At 38.1% G+C, this 20,222-nt stretch overlaps 2 protein-coding genes across 6 annotated transcripts in view; both read right to left on the bottom strand.

Moving 5' to 3' along the window:
- Positions 1–3,943, bottom strand: part of myofl (myoferlin like) — a 31,126-nt gene extending 27,183 nt beyond the window's left edge. For both annotated transcript variants that reach the window (XM_039672285.2, XM_039672286.2), the window contains exons 1-3: positions 3,742–3,943; positions 3,146–3,201; positions 2,954–3,045 (exon numbers count right to left, since the gene is read on the bottom strand). In XM_039672285.2, coding sequence (XP_039528219.2) covers positions 2,954–3,045; positions 3,146–3,201; positions 3,742–3,829 — 236 coding nt within the window. In that variant the 5' untranslated portion in view covers positions 3,830–3,943. The remainder of the gene's footprint in view (positions 1–2,953; positions 3,046–3,145; positions 3,202–3,741) is intronic.
- Positions 3,944–7,761: 3,818 nt separating this feature from the next.
- Positions 7,762–20,222, bottom strand: part of unc5b (unc-5 netrin receptor B) — a 59,845-nt gene continuing 47,384 nt past the window's right edge. For 2 of the 4 annotated variants that reach the window (XM_039672083.2, XM_089117074.1), the window contains 10 exons: positions 18,491–18,523; positions 16,118–16,312; positions 15,452–15,814; positions 14,433–14,520; positions 13,532–13,700; positions 12,666–12,905; positions 12,407–12,556; positions 9,927–10,091; positions 9,650–9,828; positions 7,762–9,547 (listed from right to left, as the gene is read on the bottom strand). In XM_039672083.2, the coding sequence (XP_039528017.2) occupies positions 9,382–9,547; positions 9,650–9,828; positions 9,927–10,091; positions 12,407–12,556; positions 12,666–12,905; positions 13,532–13,700; positions 14,433–14,520; positions 15,452–15,814; positions 16,118–16,312; positions 18,491–18,523 (1,748 nt within the window). In that variant the 3' untranslated portion in view covers positions 7,762–9,381. The remainder of the gene's footprint in view (positions 9,548–9,649; positions 9,829–9,926; positions 10,092–12,406; positions 12,557–12,665; positions 12,906–13,531; positions 13,701–14,432; positions 14,521–15,451; positions 15,815–16,117; positions 16,313–18,490; positions 18,524–20,222) is intronic. The other 2 variants (XM_039672084.2, XM_039672085.2) reach the window with 2 other exon arrangements.

Genomic DNA, 20,222 nt, shown 5'->3' with positions numbered 1-20,222 from the left:
ATTTCTTTTCAAATGAAGAAAGAAAAACGTGGACATTTTGGATGACATGGGGTGAGTAAATTATCAGCAATTTTTTTTTTTTTTTAAAGTGAACTACTCCATTAATAAATAAAAGTATTTGTTTTAGAAAAAAAAAATCCAACCTACAGGCATCCTTTGAATGTTAGTGTAAATACAATGTTGCTGTTTTGTTGTGAGAGAGGCATTTAATTGTAGTGTTTTCTTTAATACTGCTTCACTGTAAAGAATATATGCATTCATTTGTTAAAGTGATTGTGTCTAATGAATTTTGCCGTAAACTTTTAGGTGCGACTACGTTTTCCATGTCCCCTTTAACTCCTGGTTGCTTTACAGAAGATCCAAAAATGATATATAATGCTGGAGAGAACTGAGAAGGAAGCAGAGAGAAATAAAATCTGGAAGCAATTACACTAGACCAGGAACTTGTGTGCCAGGCAGACTGGATAAATTCAGCAACTTCAGAGGGGGGTTGCACGAGAACACAGTAAACACACACATAATGTTAAGTGAGTAAGAGTGTAATATAAATAATTTACATCACAACACAAGCACACATCCTGTTTGCACAGCACCATCGCAGCTGATACAGTACATGTGGACAAGACTCAACAACATATGGAGATTAACCTGCATGTTGTGCAATACAGTGCATGGAATATGTACCGTCATCTGACATAATCACAAAATAAATCATACTATAGGCCTACTTTGCATTAGAGTCCTGATCGCCCTGTCAGAGTTCACTTGGTGACTGTTATGGCTTTTTTTCTTAAAAATACTTCAGAAGGTTGACCGCATTAGCTTGCCTGTTCTGGAACAAATTTCTGGACTATTTAAACTCTAGCGTCTTGGTTCATTGCTTCAAATTCTAGCTTTCCACAGCACCAGCAGGTTCAAATATCTTTCTGTACAATAAAATAGTGATTTGATAACAAATAAAATCAGAAAATTTGGCAATTAAAGATTATATTTGAAAGTATTCGTTAAAATTAACATTTCATACTTTAGTTTTACGTCAGTATGGCTTTCTGTAAATATTCAGCAAACTTTTTAATTTTCTTTTGCTTTTTTTCATGCCAAAAATATCTGCTGGCATTTCTTTTGTCAAGCACTGCGGTCTTCTTGACGCAGGCCCAGAGAATAATTCCAAAATAGATCGGAAACTATGCACATGATATCTATGAGTCACAAACTATGATTAAGATATGATTCCTCCAAATTAATTCCCCTACAAAAGCTATGTTAAATGTCCAAATAAGGATAAAGGCAATCGTAAATTTAAAAAGGAGATTTCATCCCTCTTAAAGGAGTAGTTCACTTTTCAAAAAAACTTTTGCTGATAATTTACTCACCCCAATGTCGTCCAAGATGTCCATGTCTTAAGGTTTTTGATGAAAACATTCCAGCATTTTTCTCCATATACTGTAATGCACTTCAGTGGGAATGGTTCAAGGTCCTAAAGACACTTTCAGTACAAACTGCAAACTGTTCAAAGAGCTTTAAACCATTCCAGACGATGAATAAGGGTCTTATCAAGCGAAACGAGCAGTCATTTAAAAAAAAAAAGTTTTATAAGCTCAAATGCTCACCTTGATCTGTACTGCGCTGCAAGTTTGTGCTCGTTCAACAAAATGAACAAATCTTTTTCCGAGTCAATCCGTTCGTTTCGTTTGTTGAATGAACCAAATGACTAGGAAAAAGATTCATTCATTTTGATGAATGAGTTCAAACAGAGCAAGGTGAGCATTTGACCTTATAAAACTTAAACTTTGTTATTTATTTATTAAATGAGCGATCGTTTCACTTAATAAGACCCTTATTCATTGTCTGGAATCGTTTAAAGCCCTTTGAACAGTTTGCAGTTTGTATTGAAAGCGTCTTTTGGACCTTGAACCGTTTGGTTCCCACTGAAGAGCATTCTATGGAGAAAAATGCTGGAATGTTTTCAACAAAAACCTTAATTTCTTTTCAACTGAAGAAAGAATGACATGGATCACTTGGATGACATGGGGGTGAGTACATTATCAGCAATTTTTTTTTTTTTTTTTTCAAAAGTGAACTACTCCTTTAAATGCATGAAAATACTGTACATTGGTGATTCCAGTAGTCTGGCAACTACAAGGTTTCAAAAGTTAACGTTTTTTCCAGATTTGTTGCTAGGTTACTCTCTAGCCAGTGGCAACAAGGAATACAAACTCATGCATTTGAGACGTGTATGAGACTCAGCAAACTAGGGGGAGAGAGAAAAAAGTGCCATGGAGAAGTCAGATGCATGACTCATGGAAAGTTCATTATCGTGGCAGACTTTCCACAGTAAAACGTGCCACAAGGAAGAAAAACTGCCTTCTGAACCAAACCAAATGTTCACTAGTTAAAGACCGAACTATAGGTTTGACTACATGTGTATCAGGAAAAGGAAACCTTTTCCTTTTTAAAGGAAACATCTAAAGTGCTTTGACTGCCTAGAGTCTCTCGCCTGCATAAAATAACACTGCAAGTTTAGACAAGGTGGTTAGGTGTGGCAGTGACTTTTTAAAAGTGTTCATGTCTAGCTCTGCACTACCTAATCTCTATAAATGTTTATTCACATAGCATTTACAAAAGTACCACCAAAATGGTGTGAATGGTAAAAATATATAATATTCATGATCTAGAAAATATACAGCATATTATTTACCGTTTGAGTTTTGATAAATCATCTTGCTGTAGCAGATGACTTAATCTAAAATAGTTTTAGCTAAATAACAGGTCTGGATCTCCATCTTTTTTAACAAATTACAACAACAAAAGCACTTGAACGCAACACACTGGTAAATACCAGTTCACAAGTGGAAAATATCATTTGCCAAGCACGTGAATGCACCATTATACCAGACTTATATTAGAATCCAAAAAGTCTCAAGGATTAAATCAATGGTGGATGCACACATACTTGTCTTTTCCAATGGTTTCGTAGTCTTTCACAACCACATCAATGAATGAGGAGGAATCCAATGGGGAACCTTTCAAATCAAACTCAATGATCTGAAATAGTAAAATCAGGTCTCGGTTATCCACATTTAAGATACATCCATTTAAATGACAACAACAACAAAAAAGAGAGAAATAAATGACTTGTACTGACCTCATTCCACACCGGATTTAATTCTTTGTCAATGGCTTTTGTTTTCTTTTTTTCACCTGAAATTTATTTATTTACATTTTTATGAACATCCAAATAGTTATAACATTATTATAACATTCCCACAGTTACTCAGAACATCATCATATATATATTTTAACACGATTATAATGAAAAATGTGCTTTGTGCAGTTATACACATTGGGTTTGCACAATTGAAAGTCATTTTTAAGGGTCACCTAAAAGTTATTTTAGGTTGAAATAATAACTGCACATTTCCACATTTTGCAGTGAAGGGAGGGACACGTTGTCCCTAACGATGGGTCATTCCAATCCCTTATAAGGAGATGTGCTGTTCTTTTACATGTAAACAAACATAACACATACTGTATGAAAAACTACTTAAATCGCTTTAGATAACCTCATATTGTAAATATTTGTAAAAATGCATCGACTTCATCTGCTGAACTTGTCAGTTATAGCCTACTCAGTAAACTATGATTAAGGTAACATTTTAAATATAGTATTTAATAAATATGCCTCTTTAAAATAAAATAAAATACATCTCTTGAGAAGGGGGGGAAAACGGGAAGACTTACCCTTAAAAAGGATAGTTGCGATAGGATCTGGAAGTCCAAGTGTCTTTTTAGGAATTCCTTTGGCGGATTCAACAACCACCTTCAACATGTTGCCAAATGTTGTGAATTACGGTTGCACAGAAGACATCGACCTCATAGATGAACTTCAGAAACACTGACCATCAGAGGAGGAAGCGCCAGTCACTGCAGTCAGAGAGATGGGAAACTCTCAATAGAGGAGGGACCATGAGTCGGTAGTCCAGTAACAGGAACCTCTCTACCTCTGAGCACTTTTATCCTTAAATATTGAACGTTAAAACAGTTTTTTTACTATAATTTTAGTTGGCTCGTTAGAATAAATAGCTATAGCTTGCTTGCATTGAGGAGCTAGACTGAATATGGTAAGTCAAAGTCAAGGTAGCCTGATCTATCTGGGGTGAGAGAAACCCAACTGGAAAAAGGGATTTTAGAAGCAATGATCCACAATGATTCTACTGCGCCGAATCATTTTAGATGGTCTTGTCTATATCATAGGCTGCCGCTATATTTACACACAACAAATAGGCTATAATTAAAATGATATATATTCACCTGTACTCAAGCTCCACCACGTGGTGGCATTTTTTTTTCTTTTTTTACATCTATTAGCCTAATTTCAAAGACGCTTTATCAAACGCGATTTAAAAGTGGTGAAAGACACGGTAGCTTTCATATAGGCCTTAAAATGTGTTTTCAAATGTTTCATTAACCACAAAACTTACACAAAGTTTGTCAGGGTGTAATTTTTCACCCTTCAAACAGACTGCATTGCTAACAGAAATCGCATCAACCTTGGATAAAACACGCAAACAATTTACTCATCCTCATGTCGTTCCGAACCAGTATGACTTTTTTGTGAACCATAAAATAAGATATTTTGAGAAATGTCTATCAAGTTAAAAACTAGTCTATAATTATAAATAGACCACAACGTGTGTGTGGGAGTGAGTGAGTGTCTACCTAAGTGGGGACCTTGCAAACTCTAGTCTATGGGACAAGATGTCCTCCCAAAATCAAATCCGTGTACATTTTTGGTCCCCATGAGGAAATACATCAGACTAAGTAATGTTTTTTTAATGTAAAAATGCAGAACATTTTCTGTGATAGGTAGGGGACATAATATACACTCTGTATGGTATAAAAATCATGTCTATGGAATGTCCCCATACAAAAAACCCAACATAAGGCTACGTGTGAGCACAACTTGTGTAGTTCATTCAACTACCAGATGATGGTGGTAAATGACAACTTACATAATAAATTAATAATACACTTGATAACAGTATTGAAGTGCATTTTTGTCTCAAGCCAAAAATTCTGAATGTGCAAGTTTTAAAGCATTTGTTTTAATGTTTTTTTTCTTCTAAATGTCCATTACCTAACTTGTGTGGAACAGATTTATAATAGAGTTGGATTGAATGCATGTCTGGCAATTTATTTGGTGTATTAAGTGCTACAAAAGCATGTGAATTGCTCCAGGGATAGATTGAAAAGATACTGAGAGCAGAAGGCAATATATGATTACATGTCTATTCAACCAATTTAACCAAATGATGAAACAGGACTCTTGCTCAAACCAAAAAGCCCAATGCAGCAGCTTAGGGCAATATCCAGACACTAAAAACCTTTCACTCTCTCTCAATTGCTGTTGCTTCCTCTCCAGGGCATTATGAACACTTTTATCGCAGAGATAAACGGAAGAGTGCATCCTCTCCACATCTCTGTAACTAGTCTATAAAGACTGTGGGGGAAAGGTTCTTCACCCTGTAATACATTTAATGTCCTTAAAATCTTCAAATGGCTATACCACAATCAGGTTACTGATTTCTTTTATAATAAATTACATGTATCCATGCCACTTTTTTCCATTATTTTGCAAATAACAAATTTATAACTTTGCAAATGCATAAAAAAAAACTGAAATATTACATTGTACAGTATTCATTCCCTTTTTTGGGACACTTGAAATTTAGCTCAGGGGCATTCCAATTTCACTTGTGTAGTTAACCTGTGGCAAATTCAATTGAATGGGTGATTTGGAAAGGCACACACCTCTCAATAAAAGCTCTAACAGCTGAAAATGGATATAGCAAAAGCCAAGCCATGAGGTCAAAAGAACTGCCTATAGATCTCAGAGACATGATTGTATCAAAACATAGATCTGGGGAAGACTACAAAGCAGTTCTGCTGTATTGAAGGTATAGAAGCATAGCCTCCGTAATCCTTAATGGAAGAAGTTTGAAACAATTGGGACTCTTCAGCTGCCTCCTGGCCAAACTGAGCAATTGATGGAGAAGGGTCTTGGTTAGAGTTATGACCAAGAAGCTGATGGTCACTCTGGTTGCGCTCCATCATGATCATATGGAGATGGGAGAAATTTACAGAAGGACAAACATCACTGTAACACTCCTCTTATCTAGGCTTTAGTGGCAGACTCTCCTCAGTGGAGACAGAAAAACCCACTTGAAATTTGAAAGAAGAAGAAAAAAAAAAAAACCTAAAAGACTCTTTCAGACTGTGGGAAAAACGATTCTCTGGCCTGATGAACCCGATCCAAGCTACAGTACTCACAGTAAAGTGTGATGGTAGCAGCTGCATGGGTGTTTTTCAGTGGCAGGGACTGAGGGACTTGACAGGTTAGAAGGAGCTTAAAGCAGCAAAATATAGGGATAGCCTTATTTAAAACCTAGTCCAGAGCCCTCAGAACCTCAGACAGGACTGAAGGTTCACCTTCCAACAGGACAATGACCCTAAGCACACAACTAATGCCATGGACACATAACCACTAGCTGAACCGACCACTTACAGACTGCTCCCAACAACTCCAGCGATTTCAAACACCAACTGAACGGAACTGTCTCTGGGACTCAGCACGTCTGGACATGATCAGTCATGATATCAAATTATATTCATAATCGGCTTTACAGTCGTCAAATGTATTCCCAGCTTAAGACAATGCAAGAGTGGCTTATAGACAACTCTGTGAATGTCCTTGAGTGGCCCTGTCAGAGCCTGGGCTTGAACCCAATCGAACATCTTTGGGGAAACCTGAAAATGTCTGTCTTCCAATGGCCCCCATCCAACCTGACAAAGCTTGAGAGGAGAAAAATGGCAAAGAATCACCAAATGTGCAAAGCTTGTCGCATCATACCCAAAAATACTTGCAAATACTGTAAAGATGCTATACATTTTGCAATGTACATATTTCAGTTTTTTTTATATATATATATAAATTTGCAAAGTTGTCACCGATCTGTTTTTTTTTTTTTATATGTGTATGGAGTGTAGATTGATTGATGTAGACGTGGACACACACAAAAAGACATTTCTGTCTTGTTAAACTAGGAAATATAATTTATTGCATAAAAATTATATTTAGTTACAGTAAGAAGTCTAAACATTTATGTACAGAATTACTTTACAGCATTACATGAAGACTCAAAAAAGACTCCTGACTTCTTGTGTACCTTCTTTGATATAAAATAACATCTGAACAAAACAAAAAAAAAAAGGTTCAGCCACACTTGAGAATCCATGAACAGCAACAACCATCCAGAGAAAAGCAAAGCCCATTAAGCTTCACACGTGAAAGGCTCAAAGGCGTTTTCGTGTTACATCGACTGAGAGATGACTGGAGACATTTCAGAGCCATTTAAAAGATTCAGAGTTTACAATTTCAATGTTATTTGCTGTCTTCGTCACGTAGAGGGTTAAAAAAATCCTCCGAACAAACTTCTCGTTGTTCATTGTGAGGGGCGTACGACAGTGACAGCCCAAAAGCTTCCTAAACAAATGAGGAGAACGGCACAGAGGTCACGGATCCCTGACCTCCAATTACAGTCATTTTGTTTGCATTTATTACGGCTGAGAGGCCTCAGAGGTCCAGTTTCCCTCAGCTTAGATACAGCAGTGATCAAAAGAGGGACAGTAACAAGATTCCCATTCCACATACTTCATACAAGAGACATCAAGACGTCCACAGACTCACTTTTCGTTGTGCACTTGCATAGTACTTATAATGGGAAAAGGGGACACCAGATATGATGAAGCTTGTTGATTCATATACACTGTAGCATGGTGACTGATAGGTTGGTGCAAACAAGCTCTGTCACACTGTGTTTTTCCATATCTCTCTCTCTCTCACACACACACACACACACATCTTGGTTATTTAATTCACACCTTTACAGGCATGGACAGATACTGCACATTTCCTTTTTGTTTTGTTTTGTTGCCAGACATTTGAACACTTGTGAAGAAAAGGTCAAGAAAAATAAAAGAAATGGACCAGCATCCACTTCAAACGATTATATGACTTCTGATAATAAGTAGTACATGGCTTTCAGGCTTACTCAAGGGAAACCCATTAAACCCCGAAAGTCAAAACAGACAATAAAGAGCAAGTGGGTCATACTGCAATCAACAGAGCACTTACGCCACCTTTCGTGGCTACTATTTCTAATTTAAACGGCACGACTGACTGGCATCAAAACCTGAAAACGGCTTTCTGCCATCCGCACAATTTCATACTCTTTAACCAGTGCAGCATATTTGCAGTACGCTTTCCCAAGAAGGATCAAAGCATATTTAACCTCAGTGTAACATTTCAATTTCATGCCATCTCAGTTTCAATGACCAAAAAATGTCAGCTCTTACTTGTGAGGTACATCACAAAAACCTTTAAATGCAAGCTTTAACTGCTGTGTTGGCTCTTTTCAGTCAGAGATGAAAAAAAAAAAAAAAAAAAAAGAACACAACGGCAGTTACGAACAGAGGAGTGTTATCCGCAAATAGGGATAATAACTTAAAAAAGTCCGTTCCCTATAGGAAACTAATATGAGTTTACCAGAAAGCTCTCCTGCATTACAAATGATCGACTGAATATAAAAAGATAGAGAGATAACGGAGGCTAATGGCAGTATGATCAGAGAAAGAAAAAGATTGGTCCTCTGCTAACGAGAACGCACAAATCCATCCCTGTATGCTATTTCAAAAGACGATGATGCTTCAAACTAAAGTAAAAGTGAAGCAACTCTAAGTGAAATCGTTATGAGAGCTGATTTTAGTGCAGATGATTTTAGCTCCTTTTTAACATCTGCCTTTTTTCCACCTTTACTCTTGTTTATTTGTATGCGAGCACGTTTCCTGAGGAGCTTGGCGCACTGTGTTTTACCAGACAAAGAATCTCAGTGTCTTTAAGCATCTAGCGGTCGCTAGGAAACAAAGCCAGCTGCTCGATGGGCAATGGCGTCGGATACTTGATACTTTCACACTTGCTATGTGTAGCAGTGTGTATCAGTATGATGCAACTATCATTTAATCATGAGCTGATACCAGCAACTGACCAAAGAACTGACTTCTTTTTCAAACAACATCTCTGTTTTGTGATTGCAGCATCATCTCATTTGCTACATTTAGATATGTTTTATTCAAAGAACATCCAGAGCGCCTGACCGTAGCTCATACGCGTTGTAATCCTTGGAATATTCTGCATGAGCACAAAGGAACTGAGGTAAAAGGCAAGTTGTAACGATGTACTGGAGTGCAGTTTCCATCCGCTTGCATTAATTCTAGGTTTTTAGTGGCGAGCATGTCCCTTTTCACACTTTTTTGATTGGCCGATCAGCAATCTCCGTCCGTCGTCATGACAACCAAGACCTCACTCTTGCCCATCTCTTCAAGAGCTGTCGCCAAGGAGACCAGGTCTGCGTCACCCTGGTGACAAGCTTCCCAAAGGTCTAGCAGCACACCTGTGGGGCTGGGTTTGGTTGCAAAGTAGTTCAGATACCTGAGGGAGAGACGTGGAAAGAGATGAAACAGTTCTCATCGTCTACGTCACGTGTAGGAATAAATATGCTGCTTTTTTTAAGATGCATCCAAAAAAAAATACCTGTCAAAGCCCAGGCTGCGAGCCAGCATTCTCCAGTCGCAACCGCGTGCGCTGGGGGCATCCAGGCTGGCACAAATTTTCTGGCGTATGGACACGGGCAGTCGGAAAGCATATGGGCCCACTTGAGATGAAGGCAGACACGAACCGCCTGCTGGCAATGGAGAGTGGGGAGGCAAGGTCTAAAGAGCAAACGCACAAACACAGGAAAATAAGTCAGCGCCATATACTATGTATTATTTTCAAATCATTCACTAGTGACGTGACTTGTTTTCTGTACCTCTTGGATGTCGGTGTTAAGCTGGAATATCTGTCCCTCGCCTTCCACCTGTCTGACACAGATCTTGCAGGTGAGTTGGGAAACCACCAAGCTTCCTCGCTCCAGACTGAAGGTGCAATGCAACGGCCGCTGACTCCCACTCCAAATGTGATAGAATGGGATTTCCTGGAACCATACACACAATTAAGAGGATCATTTTTTAGTGAACTGGAACATCATGAATTGCATCTGACGATGCCCAAATGGGTAACATTTTAACAATATTCCTACACAATTTTGTACAGATACCATTCAAAAGTTTGTTTTTTTCATGGTTTTATTAAAAGTCTCTTCTGCTCACTAAGGCTACATTTATTTGATTCAAAATCAGTAATATTGTGAAATATTTTCTACAATTTAAAGAGTAACTAAACACTTAACCAACTTTTTTTAGTTAATGATCTGTAAGAAATGGAGCTTTATTAATACCAGTCATTGATTCGAGAAACTTTTTTGACATTTGTTTATAAATTATATTATTATAATTAATAATTAATATAATATATATAATAATTAATATATTAATATAATTAAATTATATTATTGTTCCATTTCTACAATATATGGTGTAAAAAAGTCTTAGTGCTGCCCTCTTCAGGTTGAACGGTGGCTACTGCAGTTGAATTTTCCTATTGGATGTTCCGCACTTCGTGACGTACGCAGGTTTCAGCTCACCACGCGAGCTACGCCCTTGGCAGTATAAAAACCATCTTGTGTCGTCAAAACCACTGTAGGGAGTCAGGAATTGGAATTGTGAGTATTGAAAACGATCAGGATAGAGTGTTTTAGCATCTATTTCGTCCTCTCTATCTCCGCTGGGGTCTGCCCACTTTTTCAAATATTGCCAGTGGGTAGAGTCACGCCCGTTTCACACATACTCCGTTTGCAGTGCGTATGCGGTGAGTGTTGCGGTGCGTATCCGGTACAGGAGCCGCACGCGCTAAAGTGCTTTCACATATCCTGCGTTTGCATTGCGTGAGCTGTACCACAAACACTCGCTATTTTTATTTCAAAATCAGAAGTTATGCAGCAATAGCGTGACCAGTGACCAACAGTCCTGTTATCCCTGTTTTCACGTCCTTCCTGGCCGTTTTTTATAAAGTGATGTCCTGGTTTTCAAAAAAAAAAAAAAAAAAAAAACGCTGGAAAAGATCAGCTTTATAGCAAAATATAGGAGATGAGCAGACAAGGAGGATGAGGAGGAAAAACAGGATAAAGAGGTACGTTTGTGAGAGGTAGGCCTATTTTTGTTCAATTTGAAGGTATTCCTTTTAGTTAATTAATATTGATATATTTATTTTTCTAATACAGAAGAGACATTATTTTTTAATCATTATTTCATTCATTATTTTTTAAACCAACCTGTCAAAATAAAACATGTTGAGTATCCTCTGAGAAGCCTATCTGATTTTGTGTCTTAATACAACAATTTTCTATCCACAGAGGGGGCATAGCCTATTTTAATTGTATTGAAATTAATAAGGCATCTTTGAGTAAACTTCGAGTATCATTTGTTTTCTGGGCCATGTGTCCTGGTTTTTGGTAATCAAAATATGTTCACCTTATGCAGTAACTTTTTTTAAAATAAAAGTTTTGCCATGGCTTTGCGATTTTCTTTTACAAACTTGAATGGACGCATGCTCGTTTAAACACGATTTAAACAACAATTCCATGCATTACTTGTATATGTCTTAAAGTAAAAATATGAAACAATTAAATACCTTTATGGAGAGATTACTACATTTTATTGAATTAAATGCATTTATGGTGAAACTACTACATTTCGAGGTCAATCTGAGTTCATTTTGACGACGAACCGTGTGCTGTCACTTTATTTCTGCGTTTGCAGCACAGCAGAAATAGACTCGGTACGGAAACGATCTCTGCACTGCTGTATACGCACCGCAACTGGAACGGATCGACGGACTGCATCCGCGTGCAGTGTGAAAGCTCTAACCTGTTAACATGGGTACGGAAAAAAATACGGACCGCATACGCACTGCAAACGGAGTATGTGTGAAACGGGCGTCAGGCTCTGACCAGGGGTTTAGTTACCCTTTAAAGCTGCAATCTGGCGTTTTTTCATCTTTGTCGTCATCTCTGTTCGAAATCTGCAATTGCAGTCATTCGCGGAATTATCAACTTTACGTGAGTTGTACTTCAACACCCTCGACACGCACAGCGTGGATGAACACAATGTTCGAGGAGACTGTGAGGCTGTCAGTCACTACTTTTGGAAGTATGACCAACAAAAGAATTTTCACCGGAAAATGTCATCTGAACTAGGAAGAAACATCCACTTTTGTTCTGGTTCTGACACTGGTGGTTTTTGGATATTTTATAGCAAAAAAAAAACTCCCTATTGTACCTTTAAACCAAACAAAACAAGAAGAAATTCTAAATTCTAACCATATAACCAATAACAATACAAAATCTCTCACCTGATACTTAGCCAGGAGTTTACTCCTCCAATGCGAATGAGGAATATCATGAATTGATAGCCGGAGGTTGTGGTAACTGTCCTTAAAGAGGAGGGGTTTGGGATCCTCTAGTAAAACCCCTCCCAGACTTCGCTCAACTTCTAATACTTCCTGCAATACGATAAAGACAAGATTTATACTTATTTTATATTTTCAATCCAAACATTGTATTGGCAAAGTAAACTTGGGAAGGCCCATTAAGTGGGGCAGGTAGACTGACCTTAAGAGCATGTGGAGTATCCTGTAAACAGTAGACCCTCAGGCTGTAGTCCAATGAGAGGCACGGGGCCCGAGGAGCAAAGAGAGCCAACTGGAGTCTCTTACAGGCTGGTCGAGGGGGAGCCGACTGTCCCACCAGACCATACGTCCCCAGCTGCTCCATAAGAATATGGCAGCTTTGCTCCTCCACCTGTAGGTAGCAGGGAGACGACAGACACTCCTCTCCCACCGTTAGCACCTCCTAGTGGATGGGAGGAAAATAAATATGTTACCCTATGGCCTGGGCTGAATCCGAAATCAAAACAAGTGAGCGAACTCGGACAGCCGTTGATCATACTTCAGTTGTACACTCATTATTGCAGTGCAATATGGGATTGAATAAGTGCAAACATGTCCACTATGGTTTCGGACACCACTACAAGTGGCTGTCCCTTTAAATAATGCCCTATTTGTGAGTATAGGGGGCGATTTCAGATTCAGCACTGTTTTCACAGACAGGCCTTAGATTAATTCAGGATTAGGCTTTAGTTCAACTAGTACATTTAAGTAGGTTTTATAAACATGCCTTAGGCAGAAAAAAAACATTACTGGTATGCATCTTGAGACATAACAATGAGATAAAGCAAGTTGTTTTTAGTTAAAACAGCCCAAACATGCATTTTAGTGCTTAAGCCTTGTCTGTGAAACCAAGGGTATGTCTAATGATGTGATGTCTGTCAGGAGTATGTACTGTCCTGATTTAACCTTTCATCCATTAGCACTCATTATTCCTCTTGCTCTTTCAATTACCCAACCTCATCCTTCACTGATTCTCTGTCATTATCCAATGATCTATAGCCGCTCTCATTTTTCAGACATTATCCTCACCTCCCAGGAGCCTTGATGGTTCTGCATTTTGAGGGTGAGGGTCCAGTCTGGGGGCTCTAGCTGGGCACAGTGAGGGAGACTGAGGATTACAGGTCTGCTCAGCAGCATGCCGGAGGGTCCGCAGCTCACCACCGGACTTAATACCGTCTGACTACCATCTGATGGCAACCTGACACACAAACACAGCAACAGAGGTTAGCAACCTGACATCCATGCAACTCAAATTAAGTACATCAAAAACATCATATCCCATATTCTGTCCTCCTTTATTTTGAGTAATATTAGATTAGAAATTGTTTGTTTTTATCCTTTTGCCACTTTTACTTATAATGATAGTGGAAAGGAAAGATTGGGAAGTGGGATACAAAAATGCAGCATGCCAGATTCAAACTTCAAGCAGCACCAAGGCTCAGCCTCTCTGTGCCAAAAAAAGACATGCTACTGTATGAGCTATAGCTCTAACAATATATTTTTTATAGGTTTTGAGAAAATGTATGGCACCTACAAATGGTGAGAGGAAGACAAAGCTTGCAGTCTGAAAGCTCTGAAGGCAGAGCAATATGTATATATTTTATATTTGACAATAAAACAAAAACAGTAAAATAAAGAAAGAAGAAGAAAAAAAGAGAGAGCCTCAGCAGAAAAGTCAGAGCTCAGACAACCATTCAAGACATATTTGTTTGTTTGTGTTTTTCTGCTGTGTCATAGTTTTGAAATGTTATTTTTTTCTCTCCCAATGCTGCCACAGGGGTCAAAGCTTTTCTACAGTCAATATTGCTTTGCAAGGACTGAACTGTTTGGAACTGCACAAAGTGACAGATAAACGCAAGAGTTATAAGTCAGGAAATGACAGTCGGATGGGGCCGGGGCACTGAGAAACTGTTTTAAGTGGCTGACTTACGTTGTTTTCTCCCATTTGTTTATAATGAGATACATCTCGTAGAACTTGCCCTGAGGAATCGTCCCTGGTGGAACCAACAGGCTCACCCCTGGCAGGGAGGAGGAGGAACAGAGGTTAAAGAAAATAAAACTAAAATATATAAAATAATATATATATATATATATATATATATATATATATATATATAGATATGGTACAACAAACTAATAAATGTATCTAACATAAGAGGACTTGACTAACCCTCATCCTTCCCCCACACTTTGTAATACATCTTTCCCAATTGACCTAAAATTATACTTTTTTTCCAGAGAGCTTATTTTATTACATTTTGATAAATGTTTAAATCTCTTTTTAATGAAATTTCTTGGGAGACTTTTAGTTAATTTTTATTTTATTTACCTTTAAATTAATTAGATTTTATCAATAATAATAAATAAATAGTAAGCACATTCCTTCCATTCTCAATTTCATGCATGACCCTTTTAATTCAGCTCAAAATATCTTGCATCAGGTGTCTTTGCCGACATCTTGTGGAAAAAAAATATATATATACAGTATAACATATTTTATGACTCTTGCCACTAGATGGCCTTATACACGTAGCTCTATTTTAAGCAAATACAAATCCACTGGATCCTTAAGTCAGTTCCCTTCAGTATGCATTCAGATACACATGTAGACATTATAAAAAAAAAAATTTGAGTATTTTAAGGTTTTTCTACGCTCAGCACGCTGAAGCATTCTTTGCATTCCATTTATTCCCAAGGAGATCAAATTGACCTACAAGGAAAGCATTTGTTACTTTTTTAAATTTCAACCACAATATTTTGTGTATTCGTAGTTCAAGTGCGACCAAAGTCCTAGGGTCTTGGACACCCCTGATGAACACTTAAAAAAAAAAAAAAAAAACTGTATGAGTTTCAGGTCAAAATGACCCGAGGGAAGAATGAGGACCACCAGAAGTGGAAATTATTGAAAAAAATAAAAGTGTTAAATACGGCTCCTTTAAAGCCTATTACCCGTATTAGGGATGGTGAGACGGCCACCCAGGGAGCCCAGCGTGGCGCTGGCACTGTGACTGGGCTCCCTGGGTAGTGTGTGCCCACGGTAGTCTTTAGGTCCAGAGCCCACGGTCTTCAGGCTCATGATCTCCCCGTCAGTGGAGCCGGGGCCTGACGGTAGCTCGAGGGAGGACATGGTAGAGGAGTTGTACACCTTTATCTTCAGGCTAGGAAGTGGGTCCAGCAGGGGAGATGTGGTCATGGGGATCTTATGCTGAGAGTCCAGTGTGGCCTGCTGCAGTGCGAAAAGCGGCCCGCGAAAGGTTCCGGCACTGGCTGTGAGGTCAGGAGGGGCTGTCGGATGCAGTAGATGTGGATTATCTAACCAAGTAGAGAAGCGAAAAGAGAGAAGGAAATGTTTCTGGATAGCTGCAAAGTTGCAAGAGAGGATTTGCCTAAGAAATGAGAGTATTAAAGGGTAGAGGATTTAAAAGAGGAGCCATATAAACAAGTTATAGCAGATTAAATACTTTTGAGAGAGCAGGTGACAGCAGGAGAAAGGATTAAAACTTAACATATAGCGGGGAAAATGAGAGTTTATAATAGGTTTGAAGCGGTTGAGAGGAGTGAGAGGGAAACATTAAAAAAAGCGAGAGAGATAGTGAGGAAACACGGATGTCTCACCCTGTCGTGGCGGTTTGTAGTTGCCAGGATGGAAGGCTGCAGTAAGGGCCGATGACGAATCTGTGATTTCACCGTGGAAATGGCGGCAGCTCCGGCGATAGACCAGGATGCCCACGCACAGCACGAGGATCATGCTCAGCAGCAAAGCCCCCACCAGCCCTGCGTACACCATTACACCAGCACCGGAGCCAAGAGCTGAGAAACATACAGGTACAGATTTACTCAAAACATACAAGCATGTCACTGGTGTAAATAAATACATTATGCAACACAAAAATGTGAACAAAGGAAAATAAATAGGTTGGGAAAAGGAGAAGAGCTTAATACCCAGACTTTAAACTATCCGCATAAAGTCTTGCAGCTTGTTCCATTCAAGAGATCCCCACTGTTCTTATGCATCATTTACAGAGATTTATCCACCTTATTTTTAACTTAAGTGCGAGTGTGACTATTTGTAACTTGAATGTACGAGGCGGCCGGTGTCATCTGCTTCATGTTATTTTTAGCTGTACAAAACAGCTTATTATGCAGCTTGATATTGCAAACTGGGATTTCTTATGCTATTTTAATGTATAGTCATAATTAAAAACACTGGTTTGTAGCACAAATAGTTTATCTATTTACTACACTTTGTTATTGTTCTAGTTATTTACCAATAGACCTTAATCAGGGTAGTGCCATATTTAATTTTTGACAGGTGTGGCATTAATCGATTGTGCTGTTGTTTAACAACATACCGATTTTGTCCAGCTGACGAAACATCTTTTCGAAAGAACGAAAAAAAAAGAACTTTCAGTAGAGAAAAACTCAATAGAAGACTTTTAAAAGTTGCGAGTTATAATAGAAATAATGTGATCTAGGAACTTTATGCAGTGCTTGACATTGTAAAGACTGTAAGTCTATCCCTCACAGCCTCAATTTCATCTGCTTTAAATTCATTATGGTGTCTAGCCTGACTCACAGAAAACAGCTTACTTCTGCATTGCAAAATAAGGTGGATGTGCAATACTTTTAACTGTTTTTTCCCCAGGAAGTTACATAATACCGGCCAATCATCAGATCCTTGCTATTTTTGCTATTTTCATTAAACAGACTGTCGGTGGTCTGAGGATAATAAAAAGGGTCTAAAAGTTTGAACTAGTCTGAACAGTTGGGGGTGCTGTATATCTAAGTCCACAGTGGGCTCTCTTCCCTGACTCCTGATCCCTGTCTCTTTTTTAATTCAGCCATCACTGAACTAAGTACTATATTTACATACCTTAGTATACTATAAGAGGCTTTCGGAGGAGAGTAGAGAGAGGTGATCACATACAGTAGGTAATGTAAGGAGAGAAAATGAGGAAGAGAGCGGATGCGTGTGAATACTGAGAGAGGGAAAAGGGGCTCAAGTGACGGGACGGAAGTGAATCTGACAGCCATCTTAACTTATTACAGCAAATGGAACCAAGCCGAATTAGGTAGGTTATTTTTTTTTGGTGCTGAATGTCACATTGGTCTCAGAATATTAGCATCACTTGAACAAGTAAGCTATACTATTGATCGCTCTGGGCCAGAATGATGCACAGTCATTAACATCAATGTCTTCAAAAAGCACTCTATTTCTGAACCAAGGCTGCATATGTATTATACATCATTTTCCTGGAAGGCGTATGCACATTTTCCTGTGTGTGTGTTCATAAATTGCGTAACTCTGCATAATATACTGAAGAGGACAGCAACCTCTTACACCTGAAAATGATATTTAAACGGTAATCAAGAAAATGTAGAAACCTATATAGAAGCCAAGCCAATTAAATTAAATCATTTTAAAACTCTCAGGCTATTACTATGTTCACTTGGCCTGTTAACAGAAGTAGGCGCTCCATGGCAGTTCCAAAATATTATGACAGCTGAAACGTACAATTTTAGTGAAAATTATTTTTAAGAACATAAATAAATATATAATCATAAAAAAAAAATGTCTCAAAAAATGTCTCATGCCTGTAGATAATTTTAAACTGTTTATTCAATCAATCAATCAGTCAATCAATTAAACAGTCAAGGTGTAGGTCATTTAAATATAGACTGTGAGGTGCTGTCCACTATTTCATGATCTCAATACACGTTTTCAATTCATTCAGACAAGTGTGCTGTGTAGAGATGAACAGGAAAGAAATGACAGAGTGAAACTACCCACACAAACACACACACACACACATCATACATACAGTATATTGCATCTTTTAGATTAATATTTCCAGTTGCTTTTTCGTGGCTTTCCCAGACACAATCACATAAGTAGCCAGGCACACAGAGGGAGAGGGTGAAAAGTGGATGCAACAAAGTGTCAAAAAAAACAACAAAAAAAACACTGTTATTAAAATGAAAACTTACGATGGCTTGAATGTTCAATAGAAACCTTTTTATCTGTTAGAAAAAAGGCAAAAACAAAGAAAAAACAAAAAGGAAAATAATGAACACAAGGATGGATGAGCAAAGTTATGAGCATAGATCAGAGATGACTGCAATTGAAAGTGGAACAAATAATCAATAAATGCAAATACAAGCAAATGAAACATCGGTCCCACTTTATATTAAGTGGCTTTAAGTACTATGTACTTGCATCGAAAAATAAGTACAATGTACTCATTGTGTTCAGGTTGTATTGTAAAACTCTTTTTTCTGCTATTGAGGTCTGATACAGTTAAGGTTAGGGTCAGGTGTGTGTGGTATGGGTCGGTTTAAGGGTAGGTTAAGGTGTTAAGGAAGGGCCAACAATGTAATTACAATGCAATTACATAAATTAATTACAGCTGTAATTATATGCAGGTATTTTCAAAATATAAGTACAATGTGAAAACATGTATGTACACAAAAAAATCCATTGTATCAAATTATTAATTTCAATGTAAGTGCATCGTACTTACAGCCACTTAATATAAAGTGGGACCGAAACATCAAACCATAAACATTGAAATCAAAGTTTTATGGCGGGCAGAGCAAAAGTAAATATCTTACAGCTCTCAAGGGATGGTAGGTACTAGAGCAATCATTTGTGAGAGATATATATATATCAATATGCATGTATATATTGTGTGTGTCCATGCTGCATTATTAATGCTGGAATTTTGTTGTGCCCCTCCAGACAGGCCGCACTAAAACTTCCAGTATGCACTGTGTTCTGGCTGAACAGTGTGTGCATATGTGAGTGTGTGAGCAAGCTATTGATGTTCTCATAGGACTATTCAATGCTGTCAGCTGTGCTCTTCCAAAACCAGCCCTAGGATGAGCACCCAGTGTCAAGAAGAATCTGGCTCACCGTCACATGGCTGATGTGTTTCTTCACTTGCTAGTATTAAAGTACATTTTGTCTAACTGCCCAAACCTCGCCGTTTACCCTCCTGTCCATCTGTGCTCCCCCGGAGGCCTGTGCTAACTCATTTCTGAAGATGTGAGGACCAACATTATTTTAGTACTATTTATATACTTGTCACAGCTGTCGTCTGTACCAGTCTGTCTTTGTCTTCACTACACTTCCCAGAATACCTCAATACACACCTGTTCATCGTCATCATCCGTGTTACCCGTCCTCACCTCATTATTGTTCAGTTGTGTCCGTATTTAATTACTTTTAGTTGAGCCTGTCTTTGTCTGTTCTTAGTCTTATTTAGTGTGTGTGTGTGTGTGTATGTATCCAACCTGTCAATAGACCGTTTCACAAGATGTAAACAACACTGGTCCAGAAGCACTTCCTGTTTCAGTTTTTTTAACACTACATAAAAGCTGGGATAAAATACAACCAACAGAACATTTAAAACTGAATCAAAAAGTCAAACAAACATCTTTAAGATGTTTTCTTTACATGTGAAATAAAGAAAACATTTACAAACTGAAACAGGAAGTGCTTCTGGACCAGTGTTGTTTACATCTTGTGAAATGGTCTATACCAACCTATTGTAAGTAAAAGTATTCGTATTGTAAACATTTGCCTCATCCTCTTCCTTTGTCAACACCAACCATGACATACTATTATATGCTTTTTAATTTTATGCTGTTTTCATTTTAATTGTGGTTGAAGTTTGAGTAATTTTCTAGTGATTTGCAATTTTTATTAGTTTTTAAGTGT

Source organism: Pimephales promelas, chromosome 11 (genome assembly GCF_988280905.1).
Source record: "Pimephales promelas chromosome 11, fPimPro1.hap1.1, whole genome shotgun sequence".
NCBI lineage: Eukaryota > Metazoa > Chordata > Actinopteri > Cypriniformes > Leuciscidae > Pimephales > Pimephales promelas.
The sequence above is the reverse complement of the archived record's forward strand: the minus strand, read 5'-3'. Positions and strand labels throughout refer to the sequence as shown.